Consider the following 23,620-nt stretch of genomic DNA (forward strand, 5'->3'; position numbering starts at 1 on the left):
CACTGAAAGTTCGGATTTATCTGAGCATCACTGTTCAAACACCCGCCACTTAGAGATAGAGACCTAGTGGAGGAAGCCCTGGTGCTCTGGATGGTTTCAATAACATTGGCTGGCAATCCTGTTGTGCTCAAATAGAGCCAGACACTCTGGGTGTGGATGAAATATTGGGGCCTTGGGTTGCCACTGAGGGTCTGCTTGATCTCTGCCAGCCAGTGCTTGTCTGGCCAACGTGGAGCTATTAAGCAACTTTCACTCTCCAGCTCACGTGGCGCAAACGGGTCCAGCCTGGGCGAGGCCACTCAGCACTGAAATTATATTATCTATAGCTGAGGCCATCATTCCCAATAGACTGGAATGGGATCGTGCTGTCCCTTCAAAATGCATCCAGACACGTTTGGAGCTTCACAACTCTCCACAGACAGGCTTGCCCTGAAAGACACTGAAGCGACATCCAGCGACAGTCCCAGGTACAGTATGTGCTGGGTCAGAATCAACACACTCTTTTCTGTGTTTATTTGAAACCCTAGTTTCACAAGATGCTCTGTGAGCAGTTATGTATGTTCCCTCGCCTCTGATTCTGACTGCGCTGCCAGTCGTCGATGTAAGTAGCGAGACGGATGCCCTTTTCAGTGGGGCTATCGCGGCCTCTGAGGGCACTGAGTGAGAGGGCAAAAATGGTTGTGGAGTGGATAAAGCAGGCTAACATTAAGCTTTTGGGATGGTCTTCCCAAAGTTCTTTCCTTAACTCTATTGACATCATGTGGACTATGTTTAAAAGTCAGGTCTGTGTCAGGTCTGTGCTACTCTTGATCCAAGAGTAGGTGTACGTATGGTCCTGACAATGTCTCAATAACTTACACTCTGTGTTAATTCATGGAGGGGCACAATATTTATATATTTTAACATTAATATAGTCTGTTGTACACTCATTTTGGCCCAGAAAACCATTCAAAGCTCAATGTTGCCATAATATTCATGTCCATGATAATTGTATGTCTACTATTGTTCAAGTATTTAATGTTTCATATATAGTGTTTCCCATTTTACAGGTTACTAGTGGCTCAGTCTTCAGCTCTAAGCTACCTGAATCTTTCGTCTTGCCGCTATCTTCCCAGAGGACTCAAGCGGATTTATCGTGGTCAAGAGGACATTCAACAAATCCTGGACAAATTGGACTAATTTAATGTGTACTTTTCACATATTTTTGAAAAGTTTATATTAAAACTGCAATGCATTTTTATTTCAATTTTTTTGAAATATTTGAATGAGAGTTGTATTGTGTTGTTTTATAGAATACACTTGTAAGAATGCCTTTGTTAAACCGTGTTTGGTATAGTTGAAAAAGTATTAAACGAATAATGCAAGAGCTCAAAACTGTAGCGTGCTTGTCCGCTTTTGGAGACTCGAATATAATGGTGAGGCATTGGGTAGACAATTATCTGTGTGGGGGGGAAAACAATTGGAATGTGATGACATATGCTTGACATATGTTTTCTTTTCATTCTTTTCTTTTTCATGAGTTTTCCAACCTTTTATTTTTTTGTTACAAAATTTCTTTATAGAATTCTTTATAGCTTTGTTTTTGTCTCCAAAAAAATATTTCAGATGACACAAAAGAACATGAAACAAAATTTTTAATGTATAGTAATGTAACAACTTTATTCAGTAGCATTGCTGTTGGTCCCTTTCTCATTCCAGTTCTCACCCAATTGAAGGACAGCTGCTGTACTCAAATGTTAAAGAAAATATTGCTATTATATCAAAGTTAAAAAAATAAAAAGGAAAATGTAGAAAGCATGAATCTGTTAATTAACAGTTTAATGTAAACGAATTTAGCTGCAGCAGCTAAGGGAAAATGTGTGAGTGTGAGTGTGTATGTGTGTATATTGAAGTTTCATTTTCAATAGTCTTAGAAGAAATTGCTATAACTGTACTAAGCACCATAAATCCTGCAGCAGATACCTTTAAGCACAGATATTTTTTTTCTAATTACTGAACTACATTAATTGCATCATGATACTCTTACAAATAAAAGAACATAATTTTTTTTAACACATAATCTGACCTCATGTCAGACCTGAACCTCAATGATTTTATATATATATATATATTGCATTTGTTTTACGAAACAAGGTTTATGAGTGGTTCACAATGCTCTTAACCTCATTTCAATTCTTGAATATTAGACAAAAAGACATTTTGTCTACTTCTTTAAAAGCAGTAGCTTCAGTCCTGTGTTTGGATCTTTGACACACCGATCGAGAAGCTGCAAATATGTGAGATTTTCTTTGGTGTTGGGGTCAAAGAAGCCCTTAGTGTCGTCAGTTGGGTCAGCAAGAATCTGGTTCATTTCCTCATCAAAATATCCTCTCTGATAGGCCACTTCTACAGGCACACGATGGCTGTGCACTGGATCAATGATTCCTCCAGTGGCAATCTGGGCTTCCAGAAGACGAATACCATGATCCTTGACAATGAGATCTTTCTTCAAGGCCTGGAACAGTGAGATGATGTTTCCAGTGTGGGGATCAGTGTAGCCAGTAACTGCCTTTTCTGCAGACAGAAGCTTACTCTTCCATTCACTCCCTACAACTCCATCGGACACCGCCTCTTCTACTGAAAGTTTCTTGTTCTTGACCGGATCAATCATGAATCCTGTGGCCGCCTGAGCCTCCAGTAAAACCAGTGAGGTTCCAGGAGTCAGAAGTCCCTTGGACTTGGCATCGTAGATACTCATGGTCTGTTTGGTGGACTGCACAAACACCCCTGCAATGCAGTCGGTTCCTTGCAGGTATCTGCGTACAGAGTCCATTTGGCTGATGTGATCTACTGTGACCTTTCCAGCTCTTAAGTCTTCATAAAGTTTACTGTCAATGATCTTAGATTTTAGCAAATTCAAAGCAGACACTTGTTTCTTGATGCCTGGGAAGAAACGTTCTGTTGTTTCTGTGCTGGTGGTGGTCATGGTGGTTTTGGTTATGGTGCTGGTATCTGTCACACTAGAAGTCTTCTGTGGTATAAGTGTCAGAATAATCTCCAAGAAATATTCAATCGTGATTTGCTCAGACTTAAACTGCTGGACCAGATCTCTTCTTTTCTCCTCTGTGATGTATTTGGAGTGTAAGAGATCCCAAAGGGAGACCACTTCTCCTTGGAATTTACCTCCTGCCTTGTTTGTCGTTGTGGCTTTGAGGATTTTCTTTGTATGCTCATCAATGAAGAAGTAAAACTCTCCCTTCTTCACAATTACAAGCAGGCTTAGACCTGTGACTGGGTCTTTCACACATCTCTCGACTAGCTGCAAATATGTGAGATTTTCTTTGGTGTTGGGGTCAAAGAAGCCCTTAGTGTCGTCAGTTGGGTCAGCAAGAATCTGGTTCATTTCCTCATCAAAATATCCTCTCTGATAGGCCACTTCTACAGGCACACGATGGCTGTGCACTGGATCAATGATTCCTCCAGTGGCAATCTGGGCTTCCAGAAGACGAATACCATGATCCTTGACAATGAGATCTTTCTTCAAGGCCTGGAACAGTGAGATGATGTTTCCAGTGTGGGGATCAGTGTAGCCAGTAACTGCCTTTTCTGCAGACAGAAGCTTACTCTTCCATTCACTCCCTACAACTCCATCGGACACCGCCTCTTCTACTGAAAGTTTCTTGTTCTTGACCGGATCAATCATGAATCCTGTGGCCGCCTGAGCCTCCAGTAAAACCAGTGAGGTTCCAGGAGTCAGAAGTCCCTTGGACTTGGCATCGTAGATACTCATGGTCTGTTTGGTGGACTGCACAAACACCCCTGCAATGCAGTCGGTTCCTTGCAGGTATCTGCGTACAGAGTCCATTTGGCTGATGTGATCTACTGTGACCTTTCCAGCTCTTAAGTCTTCATAAAGTTTACTGTCAATGATCTTGGATTTTACCAACTCCATTGCAGACACTTGTTTCTTGATGCCTGGGAAGAATCGTTCTGTTGTTTCTGTGCTGGTGGTGGTCATGGTGGTTTTGGTTGTGGTGCTGGTGTCTGTCACACTAGAAGTCTTCTGTGGTATAAGTGTCAGAATAATCTCCAAGAAATATTCAATCGTGATTTGCTCAGACTTAAACTGCTGGACCAGATCTCTTCTTTTCTCCTCTGTGATGTATTTGGAGTGTAAGAGATCCCAAAGGGAGACCACTTCTCCTTGGAATTTACCTCCTGCCTTGTTTGTCGTTGTGGCTTTGAGGATTTTCTTTGTATGCTCATCAATGAAGAAGTAAAACTCTCCCTTCTTCACAATTACAAGCAGGCTTAGACCTGTGACTGGGTCTTTCACACATCTCTCGACTAGCTGCAAATATGTGAGATTTTCTTTGGTGTTGGGGTCAAAGAAGCCCTTAGTGTCGTCAGTTGGGTCAGCAAGAATCTGGTTCATTTCCTCATCAAAATATCCTCTCTGATAGGCCACTTCTACAGGCACACGATGGCTGTGCACTGGATCAATGATTCCTCCAGTGGCAATCTGGGCTTCCAGAAGACGAATACCATGATCCTTGACAATGAGATCTTTCTTCAAGGCCTGGAACAGTGAGATGATGTTTCCAGTGTGGGGATCAGTGTAGCCAGTAACTGCCTTTTCTGCAGACAGAAGCTTACTCTTCCATTCACTCCCTACAACTCCATCGGACACCGCCTCTTCTACTGAAAGTTTCTTGTTCTTGACCGGATCAATCATGAATCCTGTGGCCGCCTGAGCCTCCAGTAAAACCAGTGAGGTTCCAGGAGTCAGAAGTCCCTTGGACTTGGCATCGTAGATACTCATGGTCTGTTTGGTGGACTGCACAAACACCCCTGCAATGCAGTCGGTTCCTTGCAGGTATCTGCGTACAGAGTCCATTTGGCTGATGTGATCTACTGTGACCTTTCCAGCTCTTAAGTCTTCATAAAGTTTACTGTCAATGATCTTGGATTTTACCAACTCCATTGCAGACACTTGTTTCTTGATGCCTGGGAAGAATCGTTCTGTTGTTTCTGTGCTGGTGGTGGTCATGGTGGTTTTGGTTGTGGTGCTGGTGTCTGTCACACTAGAAGTCTTCTGCGGTATAAGTGTCAGAATAATCTCCAAGAAATATTCAATCGTGATTTGCTCAGACTTAAACTGCTGGACCAGATCTCTTCTTTTCTCCTCTGTGATGTATTTGGAGTGTAAGAGATCCCAAAGGGAGACCACTTCTCCTTGGAATTTACCTCCTGCCTTGTTTGTCGTTGTGGCTTTAAGGATTTTCTTTGTATGCTCATCAATGAAGAAGTAAAACTCTCCCTTCTTCACAATTACAAGCAGGCTTAGACCTGTGACTGCGTCTTTCACACATCTCTCGACTAGCTGCAAATATGTGAGATTTTCTTTGGTGTTGGGGTCAAAGAAGCCCTTAGTGTCGTCAGTTGGGTCAGCAAGAATCTGGTTCATTTCCTCATCAAAATATCCTCTCTGATAGGCCACTTCTACAGGCACACGATGGCTGTGCACTGGATCAATGATTCCTCCAGTGGCAATCTGGGCTTCCAGAAGACGAATACCATGATCCTTGACAATGAGATCTTTCTTCAAGGCCTGGAACAGTGAGATGATGTTTCCAGTGTGGGGATCAGTGTAGCCAGTAACTGCCTTTTCTGCAGACAGAAGCTTACTCTTCCATTCACTCCCTACAACTCCATCGGACACCGCCTCTTCTACTGAAAGTTTCTTGTTCTTGACCGGATCAATCATGAATCCTGTGGCCGCCTGAGCCTCCAGTAAAACCAGTGAGGTTCCAGGAGTCAGAAGTCCCTTGGACTTGGCATCGTAGATACTCATGGTCTGTTTGGTGGACTGCACAAACACCCCTGCAATGCAGTCGGTTCCTTGCAGGTATCTGCGTACAGAGTCCATTTGGCTGATGTGATCTACTGTGACCTTTCCAGCTCTTAAGTCTTCATAAAGTTTACTGTCAATGATCTTGGATTTTACCAACTCCATTGCAGACACTTGTTTCTTGATGCCTGGGAAGAATCGTTCTGTTGTTTCTGTGCTGGTGGTGGTCATGGTGGTTTTGGTTGTGGTGCTGGTGTCTGTGACACTAGAAGTCTTCTGCGGTATAAGTGTCAGAATAATCTCCAAGAAATATTCAATCGTGATTTGCTCAGACTTAAACTGCTGGACCAGATCTCTTCTTTTCTCCTCTGTGATGTATTTGGAGTGTAAGAGATCCCAAAGGGAGACCACTTCTCCTTGGAATTTACCTCCTGCCTTGTTTGTCGTTGTGGCTTTGAGGATTTTCTTTGTATGCTCATCAATGAAGAAGTAAAACTCTCCCTTCTTCACAATTACAAGCAGGCTTAGACCTGTGACTGGGTCTTTCACACATCTCTCGACTAGCTGCAAATATGTGAGATTTTCTTTGGTGTTGGGGTCAAAGAAGCCCTTAGTGTCGTCAGTTGGGTCAGCAAGAATCTGGTTCATTTCCTCATCAAAATATCCTCTCTGATAGGCCACTTCTACAGGCACACGATGGCTGTGCACTGGATCAATGATTCCTCCAGTGGCAATCTGGGCTTCCAGAAGACGAATACCATGATCCTTGACAATGAGATCTTTCTTCAAGGCCTGGAACAGTGAGATGATGTTTCCAGTGTGGGGATCAGTGTAGCCAGTAACTGCCTTTTCTGCAGACAGAAGCTTACTCTTCCATTCACTCCCTACAACTCCATCGGACACCGCCTCTTCTACTGAAAGTTTCTTGTTCTTGACCGGATCAATCATGAATCCTGTGGCCGCCTGAGCCTCCAGTAAAACCAGTGAGGTTCCAGGAGTCAGAAGTCCCTTGGACTTGGCATCGTAGATACTCATGGTCTGTTTGGTGGACTGCACAAACACCCCTGCAATGCAGTCGGTTCCTTGCAGGTATCTGCGTACAGAGTCCATTTGGCTGATGTGATCTACTGTGACCTTTCCAGCTCTTAAGTCTTCATAAAGTTTACTGTCAATGATCTTGGATTTTACCAACTCCATTGCAGACACTTGTTTCTTGATGCCTGGGAAGAATCGTTCTGTTGTTTCTGTGCTGGTGGTGGTCATGGTGGTTTTGGTTGTGGTGCTGGTGTCTGTCACACTAGAAGTCTTCTGCGGTATAAGTGTCAGAATAATCTCCAAGAAATATTCAATCGTGATTTGCTCAGACTTAAACTGCTGGACCAGATCTCTTCTTTTCTCCTCTGTGATGTATTTGGAGTGTAAGAGATCCCAAAGGGAGACCACTTCTCCTTGGAATTTACCTCCTGCCTTGTTTGTCGTTGTGGCTTTAAGGATTTTCTTTGTATGCTCATCAATGAAGAAGTAAAACTCTCCCTTCTTCACAATTACAAGCAGGCTTAGACCTGTGACTGCGTCTTTCACACATCTCTCGACTAGCTGCAAATATGTGAGATTTTCTTTGGTGTTGGGGTCAAAGAAGCCCTTAGTGTCGTCAGTTGGGTCAGCAAGAATCTGGTTCATTTCCTCATCAAAATATCCTCTCTGATAGGCCACTTCTACAGGCACACGATGGCTGTGCACTGGATCAATGATTCCTCCAGTGGCAATCTGGGCTTCCAGAAGACGAATACCATGATCCTTGACAATGAGATCTTTCTTCAAGGCCTGGAACAGTGAGATGATGTTTCCAGTGTGGGGATCAGTGTAGCCAGTAACTGCCTTTTCTGCAGACAGAAGCTTACTCTTCCATTCACTCCCTACAACTCCATCGGACACCGCCTCTTCTACTGAAAGTTTCTTGTTCTTGACCGGATCAATCATGAATCCTGTGGCCGCCTGAGCCTCCAGTAAAACCAGTGAGGTTCCAGGAGTCAGAAGTCCCTTGGACTTGGCATCGTAGATACTCATGGTCTGTTTGGTGGACTGCACAAACACCCCTGCAATGCAGTCGGTTCCTTGCAGGTATCTGCGTACAGAGTCCATTTGGCTGATGTGATCTACTGTGACCTTTCCAGCTCTTAAGTCTTCATAAAGTTTACTGTCAATGATCTTAGATTTTAGCAAATTCAAAGCAGACACTTGTTTCTTGATGCCTGGGAAGAAACGTTCTGTTGTTTCTGTGCTGGTGGTGGTCATGGTGGTTTTGGTTATGGTGCTGGTATCTGTCACACTAGAAGTCTTCTGTGGTATAAGTGTCAGAATAATCTCCAAGAAATATTCAATCGTGATTTGCTCAGACTTAAACTGCTGGACCAGATCTCTTCTTTTCTCCTCTGTGATGTATTTGGAGTGTAAGAGATCCCAAAGGGAGACCACTTCTCCTTGGAATTTACCTCCTGCCTTGTTTGTCGTTGTGGCTTTGAGGATTTTCTTTGTATGCTCATCAATGAAGAAGTAAAACTCTCCCTTCTTCACAATTACAAGCAGGCTTAGACCTGTGACTGGGTCTTTCACACATCTCTCGACTAGCTGCAAATATGTGAGATTTTCTTTGGTGTTGGGGTCAAAGAAGCCCTTAGTGTCATCAGTTGGGTCAGCAAGAATCTGGTTCATTTCCTCATCAAAATATCCTCTCTGATAGGCCACTTCTACAGGCACACGATGGCTGTGCACTGGATCAATGATTCCTCCAGTGGCAATCTGGGCTTCCAGAAGACGAATACCATGATCCTTGACAATGAGGTCTTTCTTCAAGGCCTGGAACAGTGAGATGATGTTTCCAGTGTGGGGATCAGTGTAGCCAGTAACTGCCTTTTCTGCAGACAGAAGCTTACTCTTCCATTCACTCCCTACAACTCCATCGGACACCGCCTCTTCTACTGAAAGTTTCTTGTTCTTGACCGGATCAATCATGAATCCTGTGGCCGCCTGAGCCTCCAGTAAAACCAGTGAGGTTCCAGGAGTCAGAAGTCCCTTGGACTTGGCATCGTAGATACTCATGGTCTGTTTGGTGGACTGCACAAACACCCCTGCAATGCAGTCGGTTCCTTGCAGGTATCTGCGTACAGAGTCCATTTGGCTGATGTGATCTACTGTGACCTTTCCAGCTCTTAAGTCTTCATAAAGTTTACTGTCAATGATCTTGGATTTTACCAACTCCATTGCAGACACTTGTTTCTTGATGCCTGGGAAGAATCGTTCTGTTGTTTCTGTGCTGGTGGTGGTCATGGTGGTTTTGGTTGTGGTGCTGGTGTCTGTCACACTAGAAGTCTTCTGTGGTATAAGTGTCAGAATAATCTCCAAGAAATATTCAATCGTGATTTGCTCAGACTTAAACTGCTGGACCAGATCTCTTCTTTTCTCCTCTGTGATGTATTTGGAGTGTAAGAGATCCCAAAGGGAGACCACTTCTCCTTGGAATTTACCTCCTGCCTTGTTTGTCGTTGTGGCTTTAAGGATTTTCTTTGTATGCTCATCAATGAAGAAGTAAAACTCTCCCTTCTTCACAATTACAAGCAGGCTTAGACCTGTGACTGGGTCTTTCACACATCTCTCGACTAGCTGCAAATATGTGAGATTTTCTTTGGTGTTGGGGTCAAAGAAGCCCTTAGTGTCGTCAGTTGGGTCAGCAAGAATCTGGTTCATTTCCTCATCAAAATATCCTCTCTGATAGGCCACTTCTACAGGCACACGATGGCTGTGCACTGGATCAATGATTCCTCCAGTGGCAATCTGGGCTTCCAGAAGACGAATACCATGATCCTTGACAATGAGATCTTTCTTCAAGGCCTGGAACAGTGAGATGATGTTTCCAGTGTGGGGATCAGTGTAGCCAGTAACTGCCTTTTCTGCAGACAGAAGCTTACTCTTCCATTCACTCCCTACAACTCCATCGGACACCGCCTCTTCTACTGAAAGTTTCTTGTTCTTGACCGGATCAATCATGAATCCTGTGGCCGCCTGAGCCTCCAGTAAAACCAGTGAGGTTCCAGGAGTCAGAAGTCCCTTGGACTTGGCATCGTAGATACTCATGGTCTGTTTGGTGGACTGCACAAACACCCCTGCAATGCAGTCGGTTCCTTGCAGGTATCTGCGTACAGAGTCCATTTGGCTGATGTGATCTACTGTGACCTTTCCAGCTCTTAAGTCTTCATAAAGTTTACTGTCAATGATCTTAGATTTTAGCAAATTCAAAGCAGACACTTGTTTCTTGATGCCTGGGAAGAAACGTTCTGTTGTTTCTGTGCTGGTGGTGGTCATGGTGGTTTTGGTTATGGTGCTGGTATCTGTCACACTAGAAGTCTTCTGTGGTATAAGTGTCAGAATAATCTCCAAGAAATATTCAATCGTGATTTGCTCAGACTTAAACTGCTGGACCAGATCTCTTCTTTTCTCCTCTGTGATGTATTTGGAGTGTAAGAGATCCCAAAGGGAGACCACTTCTCCTTGGAATTTACCTCCTGCCTTGTTTGTCGTTGTGGCTTTGAGGATTTTCTTTGTATGCTCATCAATGAAGAAGTAAAACTCTCCCTTCTTCACAATTACAAGCAGGCTTAGACCTGTGACTGGGTCTTTCACACATCTCTCGACTAGCTGCAAATATGTGAGATTTTCTTTGGTGTTGGGGTCAAAGAAGCCCTTAGTGTCGTCAGTTGGGTCAGCAAGAATCTGGTTCATTTCCTCATCAAAATATCCTCTCTGATAGGCCACTTCTACAGGCACACGATGGCTGTGCACTGGATCAATGATTCCTCCAGTGGCAATCTGGGCTTCCAGAAGACGAATACCATGATCCTTGACAATGAGATCTTTCTTCAAGGCCTGGAACAGTGAGATGATGTTTCCAGTGTGGGGATCAGTGTAGCCAGTAACTGCCTTTTCTGCAGACAGAAGCTTACTCTTCCATTCACTCCCTACAACTCCATCGGACACCGCCTCTTCTACTGAAAGTTTCTTGTTCTTGACCGGATCAATCATGAATCCTGTGGCCGCCTGAGCCTCCAGTAAAACCAGTGAGGTTCCAGGAGTCAGAAGTCCCTTGGACTTGGCATCGTAGATACTCATGGTCTGTTTGGTGGACTGCACAAACACCCCTGCAATGCAGTCAGTTCCTTGCAGGTATCTGCGTACAGAGTCCATTTGGCTGATGTGATCTACTGTGACCTTTCCAGCTCTTAAGTCTTCATAAAGTTTACTGTCAATGATCTTGGATTTTACCAACTCCATTGCAGACACTTGTTTCTTGATGCCTGGGAAGAATCGTTCTGTTGTTTCTGTGCTGGTGGTGGTCATGGTGGTTTTGGTTGTGGTGCTGGTGTCTGTGACACTAGAAGTCTTCTGCGGTATAAGTGTCAGAATAATCTCCAAGAAATATTCAATCGTGATTTGCTCAGACTTAAACTGCTGGACCAGATCTCTTCTTTTCTCCTCTGTGATGTATTTGGAGTGTAAGAGATCCCAAAGGGAGACCACTTCTCCTTGGAATTTACCTCCTGCCTTGTTTGTCGTTGTGGCTTTGAGGATTTTCTTTGTATGCTCATCAATGAAGAAGTAAAACTCTCCCTTCTTCACAATTACAAGCAGGCTTAGACCTGTGACTGGGTCTTTCACACATCTCTCGACTAGCTGCAAATATGTGAGATTTTCTTTGGTGTTGGGGTCAAAGAAGCCCTTAGTGTCGTCAGTTGGGTCAGCAAGAATCTGGTTCATTTCCTCATCAAAATATCCTCTCTGATAGGCCACTTCTACAGGCACACGATGGCTGTGCACTGGATCAATGATTCCTCCAGTGGCAATCTGGGCTTCCAGAAGACGAATACCATGATCCTTGACAATGAGATCTTTCTTCAAGGCCTGGAACAGTGAGATGATGTTTCCAGTGTGGGGATCAGTGTAGCCAGTAACTGCCTTTTCTGCAGACAGAAGCTTACTCTTCCATTCACTCCCTACAACTCCATCGGACACCGCCTCTTCTACTGAAAGTTTCTTGTTCTTGACCGGATCAATCATGAATCCTGTGGCCGCCTGAGCCTCCAGTAAAACCAGCGAGGTTCCAGGAGTCAGAAGTCCCTTGGACTTGGCATCGTAGATACTCATGGTCTGTTTGGTGGACTGCACAAACACCCCTGCAATGCAGTCGGTTCCTTGCAGGTATCTGCGTACAGAGTCCATTTGGCTGATGTGATCTACTGTGACCTTTCCAGCTCTTAAGTCTTCATAAAGTTTACTGTCAATGATCTTAGATTTTAGCAAATTCAAAGCAGACACTTGTTTCTTGATGCCTGGGAAGAATCGTTCTGTTGTTTCTGTGCTGGTGGTGGTCATGGTGGTTTTGGTTATGGTGCTGGTATCTGTCACACTAGAAGTCTTCTGTGGTATAATTGTCAGAATAATCTCCAAGAAATATTCAATCGTGATTTGCTCAGACTTAAACTGCTGGACCAGATCTCTTCTTTTCTCCTCTGTGATGTATTTGGAGTGTAAGAGATCCCAAAGGGAGACCACTTCTCCTTGGAATTTACCTCCTGCCTTGTTTGTCGTTGTGGCTTTGAGGATTTTCTTTGTATGCTCATCAATGAAGAAGTAAAACTCTCCCTTCTTCACAATTACAAGCAGGCTTAGACCTGTGACTGGGTCTTTCACACATCTCTCGACTAGCTGCAAATATGTGAGATTTTCTTTGGTGTTGGGGTCAAAGAAGCCCTTAGTGTCGTCAGTTGGGTCAGCAAGAATCTGGTTCATTTCCTCATCAAAATATCCTCTCTGATAGGCCACTTCTACAGGCACACGATGGCTGTGCACTGGATCAATGATTCCTCCAGTGGCAATCTGGGCTTCCAGAAGACGAATACCATGATCCTTGACAATGAGATCTTTCTTCAAGGCCTGGAACAGTGAGATGATGTTTCCAGTGTGGGGATCAGTGTAGCCAGTAACTGCCTTTTCTGCAGACAGAAGCTTACTCTTCCATTCACTCCCTACAACTCCATCGGACACCGCCTCTTCTACTGAAAGTTTCTTGTTCTTGACCGGATCAATCATGAATCCTGTGGCCGCCTGAGCCTCCAGTAAAACCAGTGAGGTTCCAGGAGTCAGAAGTCCCTTGGACTTGGCATCGTAGATACTCATGGTCTGTTTGGTGGACTGCACAAACACCCCTGCAATGCAGTCGGTTCCTTGCAGGTATCTGCGTACAGAGTCCATTTGGCTGATGTGATCTACTGTGACCTTTCCAGCTCTTAAGTCTTCATAAAGTTTACTGTCAATGATCTTGGATTTTACCAACTCCATTGCAGACACTTGTTTCTTGATGCCTGGGAAGAATCGTTCTGTTGTTTCTGTGCTGGTGGTGGTCATGATGGTTTTGGTTGTGGTGCTGGTGTCTGTCACACTAGAAGTCTTCTGCGGTATAAGTGTCAGAATAATCTCCAAGAAATATTCAATCGTGATTTGCTCAGACTTAAACTGCTGGACCAGATCTCTTCTTTTCTCCTCTGTGATGTATTTGGAGTGTAAGAGATCCCAAAGGGAGACCACTTCTCCTTGGAATTTACCTCCTGCCTTGTTTGTCGTTGTGGCTTTGAGAATTTTCTTTGTATGCTCATCAATGAAGAAGTAAAACTCTCCCTTCTTCACAATTACAAGCAGGCTTAGACCTGTGACTGGGTCTTTCACACATCTCTCGACTAGCTGCAAATATGTGAGATTTTCTTTGGTGTTGGGGTCAAAGAAGCCCTTAGTGTCGTCAGTTGGGTCAGCAAGAATCTGGTTCATTTCCTCATCAAAATATCCTCTCTGATAGGCCACTTCTACAGGCACACGATGGCTGTGCACTGGATCAATGATTCCTCCAGTGGCAATCTGGGCTTCCAGAAGACGAATACCATGATCCTTGACAATGAGATCTTTCTTCAAGGCCTGGAACAGTGAGATGATGTTTCCAGTGTGGGGATCAGTGTAGCCAGTAACTGCCTTTTCTGCAGACAGAAGCTTACTCTTCCATTCACTCCCTACAACTCCATCGGACACCGCCTCTTCTACTGAAAGTTTCTTGTTCTTGACGGGATCAATCATGAATCCTGTGGCCGCCTGAGCCTCCAGTAAAACCAGTGAGGTTCCAGGAGTCAGAAGTCCCTTGGACTTGGCATCGTAGATACTCATGGTCTGTTTGGTGGACTGCACAAACACCCCTGCAATGCAGTCGGTTCCTTGCAGGTATCTGCGTACAGAGTCCATTTGGCTGATGTGATCTACTGTGACCTTTCCAGCTCTTAAGTCTTCATAAAGTTTACTGTCAATGATCTTGGATTTTACCAACTCCATTGCAGACACTTGTTTCTTGATGCCTGGGAAGAATCGTTCTGTTGTTTCTGTGCTGGTGGTGGTCATGATGGTTTTGGTTGTGGTGCTGGTGTCTGTCACACTAGAAGTCTTCTGCGGTATAAGTGTCAGAATAATCTCCAAGAAATATTCAATCGTGATTTGCTCAGACTTAAACTGCTGGACCAGATCTCTTCTTTTCTCCTCTGTGATGTATTTGGAGTGTAAGAGATCCCAAAGGGAGACCACTTCTCCTTGGAATTTACCTCCTGCCTTGTTTGTCGTTGTGGCTTTGAGGATTTTCTTTGTATGCTCATCAATGAAGAAGTAAAACTCTCCCTTCTTCACAATTACAAGCAGGCTTAGACCTGTGACTGGGTCTTTCACACATCTCTCGACTAGCTGCAAATATGTGAGATTTTCTTTGGTGTTGGGGTCAAAGAAGCCCTTAGTGTCGTCAGTTGGGTCAGCAAGAATCTGGTTCATTTCCTCATCAAAATATCCTCTCTGATAGGCCACTTCTACAGGCACACGATGGCTGTGCACTGGATCAATGATTCCTCCAGTGGCAATCTGGGCTTCCAGAAGACGAATACCATGATCCTTGACAATGAGATCTTTCTTCAAGGCCTGGAACAGTGAGATGATGTTTCCAGTGTGGGGATCAGTGTAGCCAGTAACTGCCTTTTCTGCAGACAGAAGCTTACTCTTCCATTCACTCCCTACAACTCCATCGGACACCGCCTCTTCTACTGAAAGTTTCTTGTTCTTGACCGGATCAATCATGAATCCTGTGGCCGCCTGAGCCTCCAGTAAAACCAGTGAGGTTCCAGGAGTCAGAAGTCCCTTGGTTTTAGCTTCATAGATGCTGAGAATTTGCTTTGTTGATTCAACTCTCACTCCAGCAATGCAGTTTGTTGCACCAAGGTATTTTTGAATGGATTCTGTTTGGTTGATTTCTTCATCTGTCACTTCCTCATTGAGGATCTGGCTGAGCATTTCTTGCGAGATAATTTTGGATTCAAAAAGCTGACTTGCTGAAACCTGTCTTCTGAGACCTTTAAAGGAATGTTTCTTTGTTGTCACTTCAATTATTATGGCTGAAACCGTTTGTGTGAGTTCTTCCAGTGTTAATTTTCCTGTTTTGTACTGTTCAATTAACTTTTCTCTTTTCTGTTCTTTGAAATACTCTGACATTAATACATCCCACAGTGACAGCCGCAGCCCTTCAAACTTCCCCCCAATGTTTATTAGAGACTTCGATTTGAAGACCTTTTTCACTTGCTCATCTGTGTAGGCAGACCTTTCATTATTTTCAGGGACTGTCAACAGCAGAATGCCTGTGCTGGTTTTCCCACACTTCTTTCTTAGCTCATGGTAACTGAGGTTTTCTTTTGTGTTTGGGTCTGAATACCATTTCGTGTTATTGTCAGGGTTTGTAAGAAGGTGATACACCTCATCATCCAAGCATCCTCTCTTTATGCTGTGACTAGCTGGGAGCCGGAGGCTAAGAACTGGATCAATGATTCCCCCTGTAGCAAGCTGTGTCTCTAAGAGTCGTAGACCATGGTTTTTGGGTATAAGATCCTTTTTTATAGCTTCAAATAAGCAGATTTGTTCACCCGTGTATGGATCTGTAAATCCTGTAACAGCCTGCTCAGCTAGAAGCAAGTGCTCAAGTAGATCTAGTCCAATAAGTTGTTCTTTGGCTGCATCTTCAACAGAGAGATGCTTGTTTTTTAAGGGATCGATGACAAAGCCTGTGGCTGCTTGAGCTTCAAGCAAAATCAGTGCCAGATCAGGACTGAGCAGTCCTTTTGTTTTGGCTTCATATATGCTCAGCACAGTTCCAGAAGGACCAATTTTCACTCCAGCAATGCTTCCTGTGCCCTTTAAAAACTGTTGTACTGAATCACGTTTTAAGACTTGTTCAAGAGTAGTTTTCCCACCCTGCAAATCTTGGTAAGTTGGTACATCTATGATTCCATGTTCAAAAAGCTGCTGTACAGATACATGTTTTCTTAAGCCCATTGTTTGTTGGAGAGTAGCTTCCCTTCGTTCCAGTTTTTCAATAGTTGTAAGGACTATAGTGAGAATATGTGGAATTTGTATTCCCTTTGATCTGTATTGTTCAATGAAATTCTGCCTTTGCTCATCAGTGAAGTACTCCGAATGAATCAACTCCCACAGCGAAAGAGAACGTCCAGAGAAGCGTCCAACAGAAACAGTGGCAGTACATTTCTCAAAGTCCTTTTTTATTTCAGCATCAGAGAAGATTTTCTCTGTTTTGTCTTGTGCTTTCCCTTTTTCAGTCAGCGGCAACAGAAGAAGTCCTGTTTCTGGATCTTTAATGCATCGTGTTGTCATCTCCATGTAAGTCAGGTTTTCTTGTGTGTTGGGATCAAAAAATCCCTTGGTATCATCACTTGGGTCTGACAAGATCTGATTGATATCTGCATCAAAATAGCCCTTCTTGTAAGCAACTTCAAGAGGCAGATGTATACTAGTCAAGGGGTCAATTATGCCACCTGTGGCAATTTGGGCTTCAAGTAAACGAATTCCATGCTGGTGCAGAATGAGATCCTTCTTCATGGCTTGAAACAGGGACAGGTTAACACCAGTGTAGGGATCCTTGTAACCAGTTACAGCCCCTTCAGCGGTCAGGAGCTTTTCATGTAACTCTGGCCCAATTAATTGGTGTTTTACAGACTCTTCAACAGTGAGTTTTCGGTTGTGTATAGGATCAGTAATGAAGCCAGTGGCAGCCTGTGCTTCCAGCAGACATAGGGCAGTGCCAGGGGTAAGCAGGCCCTTTTTCTTGGCCTCATATATGCTCAATTTCTGGCCAGATGTTTGCACAATCACACCTGCTATAGAGCTGGATCCTTCTACAGCGTTTCTTACAAAGTTCATTTGAAGAATGTCTTTGAGTGTAAGTTTCCCTTCAAGCAGGTTTTTGTATGTGCTTTCATCTATGATGGTCATTTTCAGAAGATCCAAAACAGAGACACTCTTCCTTAGTCCCTTGATGTAGAGCTCAGCATTTGACCGAACTTCTTTGTTCTCAATAATTTCCAGAATGATTGTAATGATTTTCTCAGCTGTTATTGTTCTTGACATGTACCCTTGTATCAACGTCTGTCTCTTCTCCTCTGATAGATACTCAGAATTGAAAAGATCCCAGAGTGTCACTTTCTTGTTGCTAAACCTGCCATACCTCACAGTGACATATGTGGCTTGAAATGTGTCTCTGATGATGTCTTGTATTTTGACTCTCTTGCCTTTTCCTTTGATTGGCAAAAGGCGGAGGCCTGTGCTGGGGTCCATGACACATCTGTTCATAAGCTGCAGATATGTAAGGTTTTCCTGGGTGTTTGGGTCAAAGAACCCTTTTGTGTCATCTGTTGGATCACTCAGAATCTGATTCATTTGTACATCAAAGTATCCCTTTTTGTAAGCTATATGGACTGGAATTCGATGGCTATTTACTGGGTCAATTATACCCCCAGTGGCAATCTGGGCTTCCAAGAGACGGATCCCATGGTCCTTTAAGATCAGCTCTTTCTGCATTGCCTGGAACAAAGATATGGTTTTGTTGGTGTATGGGTCTTTATATCCTGTCACTGCCTTTTCAGCTGAGAGAAGTTTTGCATGAAGGTCAGGCCCCACAACTCTAGCCTTCACAGCATCATCAACTGAAAATTTCCGATTAGCAATTGGATCAATAATGAATCCTGTTGCTGCTTGGGCTTCCAAGAGGATGAGGGATGTTCCTGGTCTTAGCAGTCCTTTTTGTTTGGCCTGGTAAATTGACATAATTTGAGAGTCAGGCAGCATGACCCCTGCAATACTCGTTTTACCCTGTAGGTATATTTGAACAGATTCGTCCTCTTTAATGTCCTCTACAGTTATGTTCCCCGTTTTTAGTTTCTCTAAGTCGTTCTTGGTAATGATGTCAGCCTCTGCAAGTTGATCGGCCGTGACAGATTCCCTAATGCCTTCAAAAACGGCAGTGGTTGTTTTCTCTGAATGTTCAATAACCTCCAGAACGTGGGTGGTTATCATCTCTACAGTATGGCTTCCCTTTCTGTACTGCTGTATAATGACTTGTCTTTGTGCTTCTGTGAAGTATTCTGACATCAGTAATTCCCAAAGTGAAACAGTCATCCCCTTGTATGTTCCACATGTCACTTTAACCATAACATCTTTGAAGGTTACTTTGGTTTTGTAGTCAATGAAGCTGTGATTCTGTCCACCACTCTCTTCAAACAGAGGCAGTAATGTGAGACCTGTGGCGGGATCAATGACACAACGATTTATCAGTTGCAGATATGTAAGATTTTCTTTTGTGTTTGGATCAAAGAAGCCTTTGGTGTCATCTCCAGAATCTTCAAGAATGGCATTCATGTCTTTATCGAAGAAGCCTCGACTATATGCTATGTCTACAGGAACACGGTGGCTGTTTATTGGATCAATAATTCCACCCGTGGCGATCTGTGCCTCCAGCAAACGGATGCCGTGTTCTTTTACAATCAGATCTTTGGACAGGGCTTGAAACAGAGAAATAGTTTTCCCGGTATACGGATCCTTGTAACCAGTCACAGCACGTTCTGCTGCAAGTAGCTTAGCATAGTACTCTGGTCCCACAAGCTTGTTTTTCATGGCTTCTTCAATGCTGAACTTCTTGTTTTCAACAGGGTCTATCATGAAGCCAGTAGCTGCCTGTGCCTCAAGCAGTATTAATGCTGTACCAGGCATGATTATTCCTTGCTTCATTGCCTGATAGATGCTCATTTTCTTATTAGAGGAGAGCATTGCCACTCCCCCAATGCTCCCTTTCCCCTCCAGATACTCCTTAACTGTCTCTAAGAGCATTACATCCTTAGTTGTGGTTCTGCCTTCGTGTAGATCGGCATATGTTTTTTGGTCAATAATTTTGGATGCTAATAGCTCATTGGATGTGACTCCCCTACGAAGACCTCTGAATGTGATATACACTGGGAAGAGCAGCAAGCCAGTCTGTGAATTCACAAAACATTTCTCCATCAGAAGTGAATATGACAGATTTTCCTGAGAGTTTGGATCGTAGAAGACTTTCAGTGTATCCACTTGGTCTGTGAAGATGTCTTTTTCATAGAGACCTCTCTTACAGGCTTCCTCTTCTGTAATATGACACTCCTCAACAGGATCACAAATGCCTCTGGTTGAGATCTGTGCTTCAAGCAATCTGATCCCATATTCTTTGGGAATTATTTCTTTCTGTATTGCCTGGAATACTGAAATTGGTTGGCTGGTATACGGATCCATGAAGCCTTTTCTAGCCTTTTCTGCAAACTGCAGCTTCTCCTTCATCTCTGGTCCCACAATTTTTTCTTTGACTGCATCTTCAACTGAGAGTTTTCTGTTGTTAATGGGGTCGATAATTCCCTCGGTTGCAGCTTGAGCTTCTAGAAGGGCCAAACACGTTCCTGGTTTTAGTAGCCGTTTTTTTAAGGCTTGGTATATGGTTATAGTCTCATTTGACTTTTCAAGAAACACTCCAGCCACTGCCCCTTGGGCTTGGGCATTTTCCTGAGCCGGCATGTTGTGAAGATCTCTTGCTCCCAAACCTGTAAATAAAAAAAAAAAGAAAAACAATGCTGATAGACTGAACTACCTCATACCATGTATGAACATAAGGAGATACGCAGTAGCAACATTTGTTGCAGATTTGTGTACTGAACAACAAGCAGTGCATCTGCTGTGAGAAATGGGAGATAAGTAAGTGTTACTGCATATTGTAGTCAAATGTCTGGTTACAGCTACAGTTTTACTGTTTTTTGATTTTGGATTCCACCAACTTCTTCAAAAATGTTCACTTCATTCTGTAATAAATGCCCTTATGTCATAATATTTACATTTACAGCATTTAGCTGACACTCTTATCCAGAGCGACTTACAAGGTTACTCCTATTACAGAGGAGGGCCAATGTAGTGTTAGGAGTCTTGCCCAAGGACTCTTATTGGTGTAGTGCAGCACAGTCACCCAGACCGGGAATCGAACCCCAGTCTCCCACATGGCGTGGTAGCTCACTGGCAGGTAGTGGTGTTATCTGTTGCGCCAACCATATTTAGCTATTATTATTGTAGTGTACTATATATTACATAATGTATTATACTGTAACATAAAAAAAAAAACTTAAGACAACCTAGAATGCATCATTTAGAAGAACATAGATAGTTCTGTCAAACATTTCCCTGAAGACCAGGTGGCAGCCTTATCAGCTGTTTACTGAAGATAGTATTTCATGCTGTTGACATACATATCAAGGATTATTTGGTTACACTTATTTTTACAGTGAGGGCTTAGAAGAACATTTACATTACTTTATAAAGGGTGTCATTATAGATACACGCTAGCACAGTGTGTATTTTACATGACTGAGGTGAACATTAGGTAAAAAGTGCTCATTCATTTAGTGCTTACTACAACAATGTTGTTTAATGTGTCATTCATATATATATATATATATATATATATATATATATATATATACAATTTATATATGCAATTTATATATACAATTTATATATGCAATTCAATATAATACTAATTGGTCATGTTTCAGGTTCAGGAAAAACTAAAGAGAACTTGGAACTGGAATTACAGGACACTGGTAAATAGGTCAGAATTTGTTTGGTCATTACAAAGAAAATGTTGCACATTTACAATAATGTAATCTGCATGTCAACATGTGTCAGAGTGTCTCTAATATCTGAAAAAGCTTTAGAGGGGCACATTTAACAAATAACACATTTAAGCACATTTTTACTGATTATTTTGGGTGCATTACCTTGCCAGATGTATTTGTTCTCCACAAAATTCACTTTTGAATCACAAGTGTTTTATTATTATTATTATTATTATTATTATTAAAAGAGAGACGAGTCTTTATATTCCTCTAGGTTAACAATCATGGAATCTTTACTGCTGACCCTATCTTAGACGTTTGTGTGGGTTCCTCTCAGACTTCCTGGAATAATCAGGAAGCGTGAGTTCTCTTGAGACTTCCTGGAGGTATTAGGTCTCATTTTGGTTTGCCGGAATCCCAGACCGTTAGAAATGGCTTTGTAACACTTTCCAGGCTGAAATATTTCCAAACCTTTCTTTCACATCTCTTTCTTCATTTTAACAACGGCACACTGTACTGCTCATTAAGTTTAACCTATTTAACATTGCTGGGTCCTATTTGAGTGTTTAAAGCTTTGAACAAGCTGGCAGTAATCAAGCCTGGGTGTGACTTGTTGAATTAATTCCACTTATTAACTAACTTTAGTTAATTGGTTGATTGAGTAATTAGGCATTTACTTTTTCACACAGTGCCAGTTGGTGTAGGAGACCCTTTTTCCTTCAATAAATGCAATTATTGTTTCAAAAAGTTTTTTGTGTTTACTCAGGGGAAGACCTCTGAAGAATACTGAACTCATTGTGATGTTCATTAAACCACCTTATGAGTCATGGTGCATTATCATGCTGGATGTAGCCATTAAAATGGGTGCATTTTGGCCAGTAAGGGAAGCATATGACCAGAAATGTGCTGTGACAAACCATGAGGCGGATGGGTTACAGCAGCAGAAGACCATATTGGGTTCCACTTCTGTCAGCCAAGAACAGAAAGCTGGGGATTTGGACAGTTCAAAGCTGATGGACCTCTGTTTCTCCTGAAGCACCCAGATGGTAGCATCTGAGTTTAAATCCATGAATCTAACCTCCTAAACCCTAGGTTTAGTATTTAGTTATGAATCCGAATGCAGAAACATGTTTTTGGTAACTATTTGATTTAGCATATTATGTGGAGTCCCTCAGGGTTCTATTTTGGGGCCTGTGACAATTATGTTAATCATGACAGCAATGGTGCTATGAAAGTTATGAAAGTGTGAGCTTACAAACAGAGTTTTAGGGGTCTTATGATGTCAACAGTCCAGGCTAATGGAGGTGATGTAATGGTGTGGGAATGTTGACACACTTTAGGCCCATTAAGACTAATCAATAATTGCTTGAATGCCACAGTGTATTGTTGTCGATCATGTGTGTCTCTGGCCACAATTTACCCGTCTTCAATGGGCTAGTTCCAGCACGAAGTTGCATCATGTCTCAGTAAAAGTTGTCTCAAACTGGTTTCACCAACATAACAATGAGTTCAGTGTTCTTCAGTGGCCTTCCCAGTCACCAGATCTGAATCCAACAGAGCACCTTTGGGTTGTGGTCAAACAGGAAATTTGCAGCATGAAAGGGCAGCTGAAAAATCTGCTGGAGTTGCTTGATGCAATCATGTCAACATTACCCAGAATCTCAAAGGAATGTTTCCAAGATCTTGTGGAATTCATACTGAAGCTGTTTTGGGAGCAAAGGTAGGGTCTGCCAAGTATTAGTATTAGTAGTGTTTCTAATAAAGTTTATCAATAAGTATATATGTATGCGTGTGTGTGTAAAATAACCTACCATATATGCTGGACATAGACTTTCCCTTTTTGAAGCCACACAGAGAAAGTTCTATTATCTGTTTATAAAGTATAGAGATAAGATATGCAGAAAACACCCTTATGTACTGTCTGTAGTTTGGGTGTGGGCTGGGATGTGTTGTAACATTAAACTGCAGTCAGCTAGGTCATGTAGGAAGGGTTAAGCGTGAATGGTTCAGATACAGGTGATCTTCATGTTACTGTACATTTGAGCAATACTAAGATAAATAAATGAATACTACATGAATAAATGAATGAATTGAATGAATAATGTTAACCTTATAACCTTAACACCAAGCCAAAGATTTCTTTCTTCATCCTGTCAAAAAGTATTTTATTACAGTATGTGTTACAACACATCTGCTCTTTCTCTCATTTAGAAAGAACATTATGACATTTCACTCACATACAGAGCAGGAACTCCCACACACAGCCTGCGAGACTGACATACCAGTAACGTTTCCCTTACTAGACATTCTTTCCACTGTGATTTAACTGTGATGTTCAGTAAACTCTTGCTCATGTTCGTCTGTAGTTACTAAAATTTCCTTTCCTGTCTGCTTTCCTGTAAGATGCGTGATCTTTTGCTCAGCAAATATACTGGCAGAACTTCCTAGCTTAAAGATCCTAACTTGCAGAAATCTGGACCAGGCAAAATGTAAGCAAAAAAAAAAAGTATTTGGACACAGGCGACCGCCAGTTTCCATCAACTTCTTTAATTCCTTATAATTTTTTTATTACAGAGGCGTTAATTTCAGGTTTAGGCCACGCCCACCTCACAAACAAATGCAGAAGCAGATTATGGCATTGCATTATATCCTTTTTTTAATATATGAATATACAGTGATCAGTCTAAAAGAAAAGTAGTAT

The 23,620-nt window shown here is 42.6% G+C and overlaps 2 protein-coding genes across 2 annotated transcripts in view; one reads left to right on the forward strand and one right to left on the reverse strand.

Annotated features, from left to right (window-relative positions):
- The window catches only part of fbxl6 (F-box and leucine-rich repeat protein 6), a 10,252-nt gene extending 8,222 nt beyond the window's left edge, over window positions 1–2,030 (forward strand). Inside the window, exon 10 of the mRNA XM_072675372.1 lies at window positions 1,050–2,030. Coding sequence (XP_072531473.1) covers window positions 1,050–1,179 — 130 coding nt within the window. The 3' untranslated portion in view covers window positions 1,180–2,030. The remainder of the gene's footprint in view (window positions 1–1,049) is intronic.
- Window positions 1,618–23,620, reverse strand: part of LOC140551044 (epiplakin-like) — a 202,437-nt gene continuing 180,434 nt past the window's right edge. The window contains exon 36 of the mRNA XM_072674413.1: window positions 1,618–19,857. Within this exon, the coding sequence (XP_072530514.1) occupies window positions 2,204–19,857 (17,654 nt within the window). The 3' untranslated portion in view covers window positions 1,618–2,203. The remainder of the gene's footprint in view (window positions 19,858–23,620) is intronic.

The sequence above is a fragment of the Salminus brasiliensis genome, chromosome 3, assembly GCF_030463535.1.
Source record: "Salminus brasiliensis chromosome 3, fSalBra1.hap2, whole genome shotgun sequence".
NCBI lineage: Eukaryota > Metazoa > Chordata > Actinopteri > Characiformes > Bryconidae > Salminus > Salminus brasiliensis.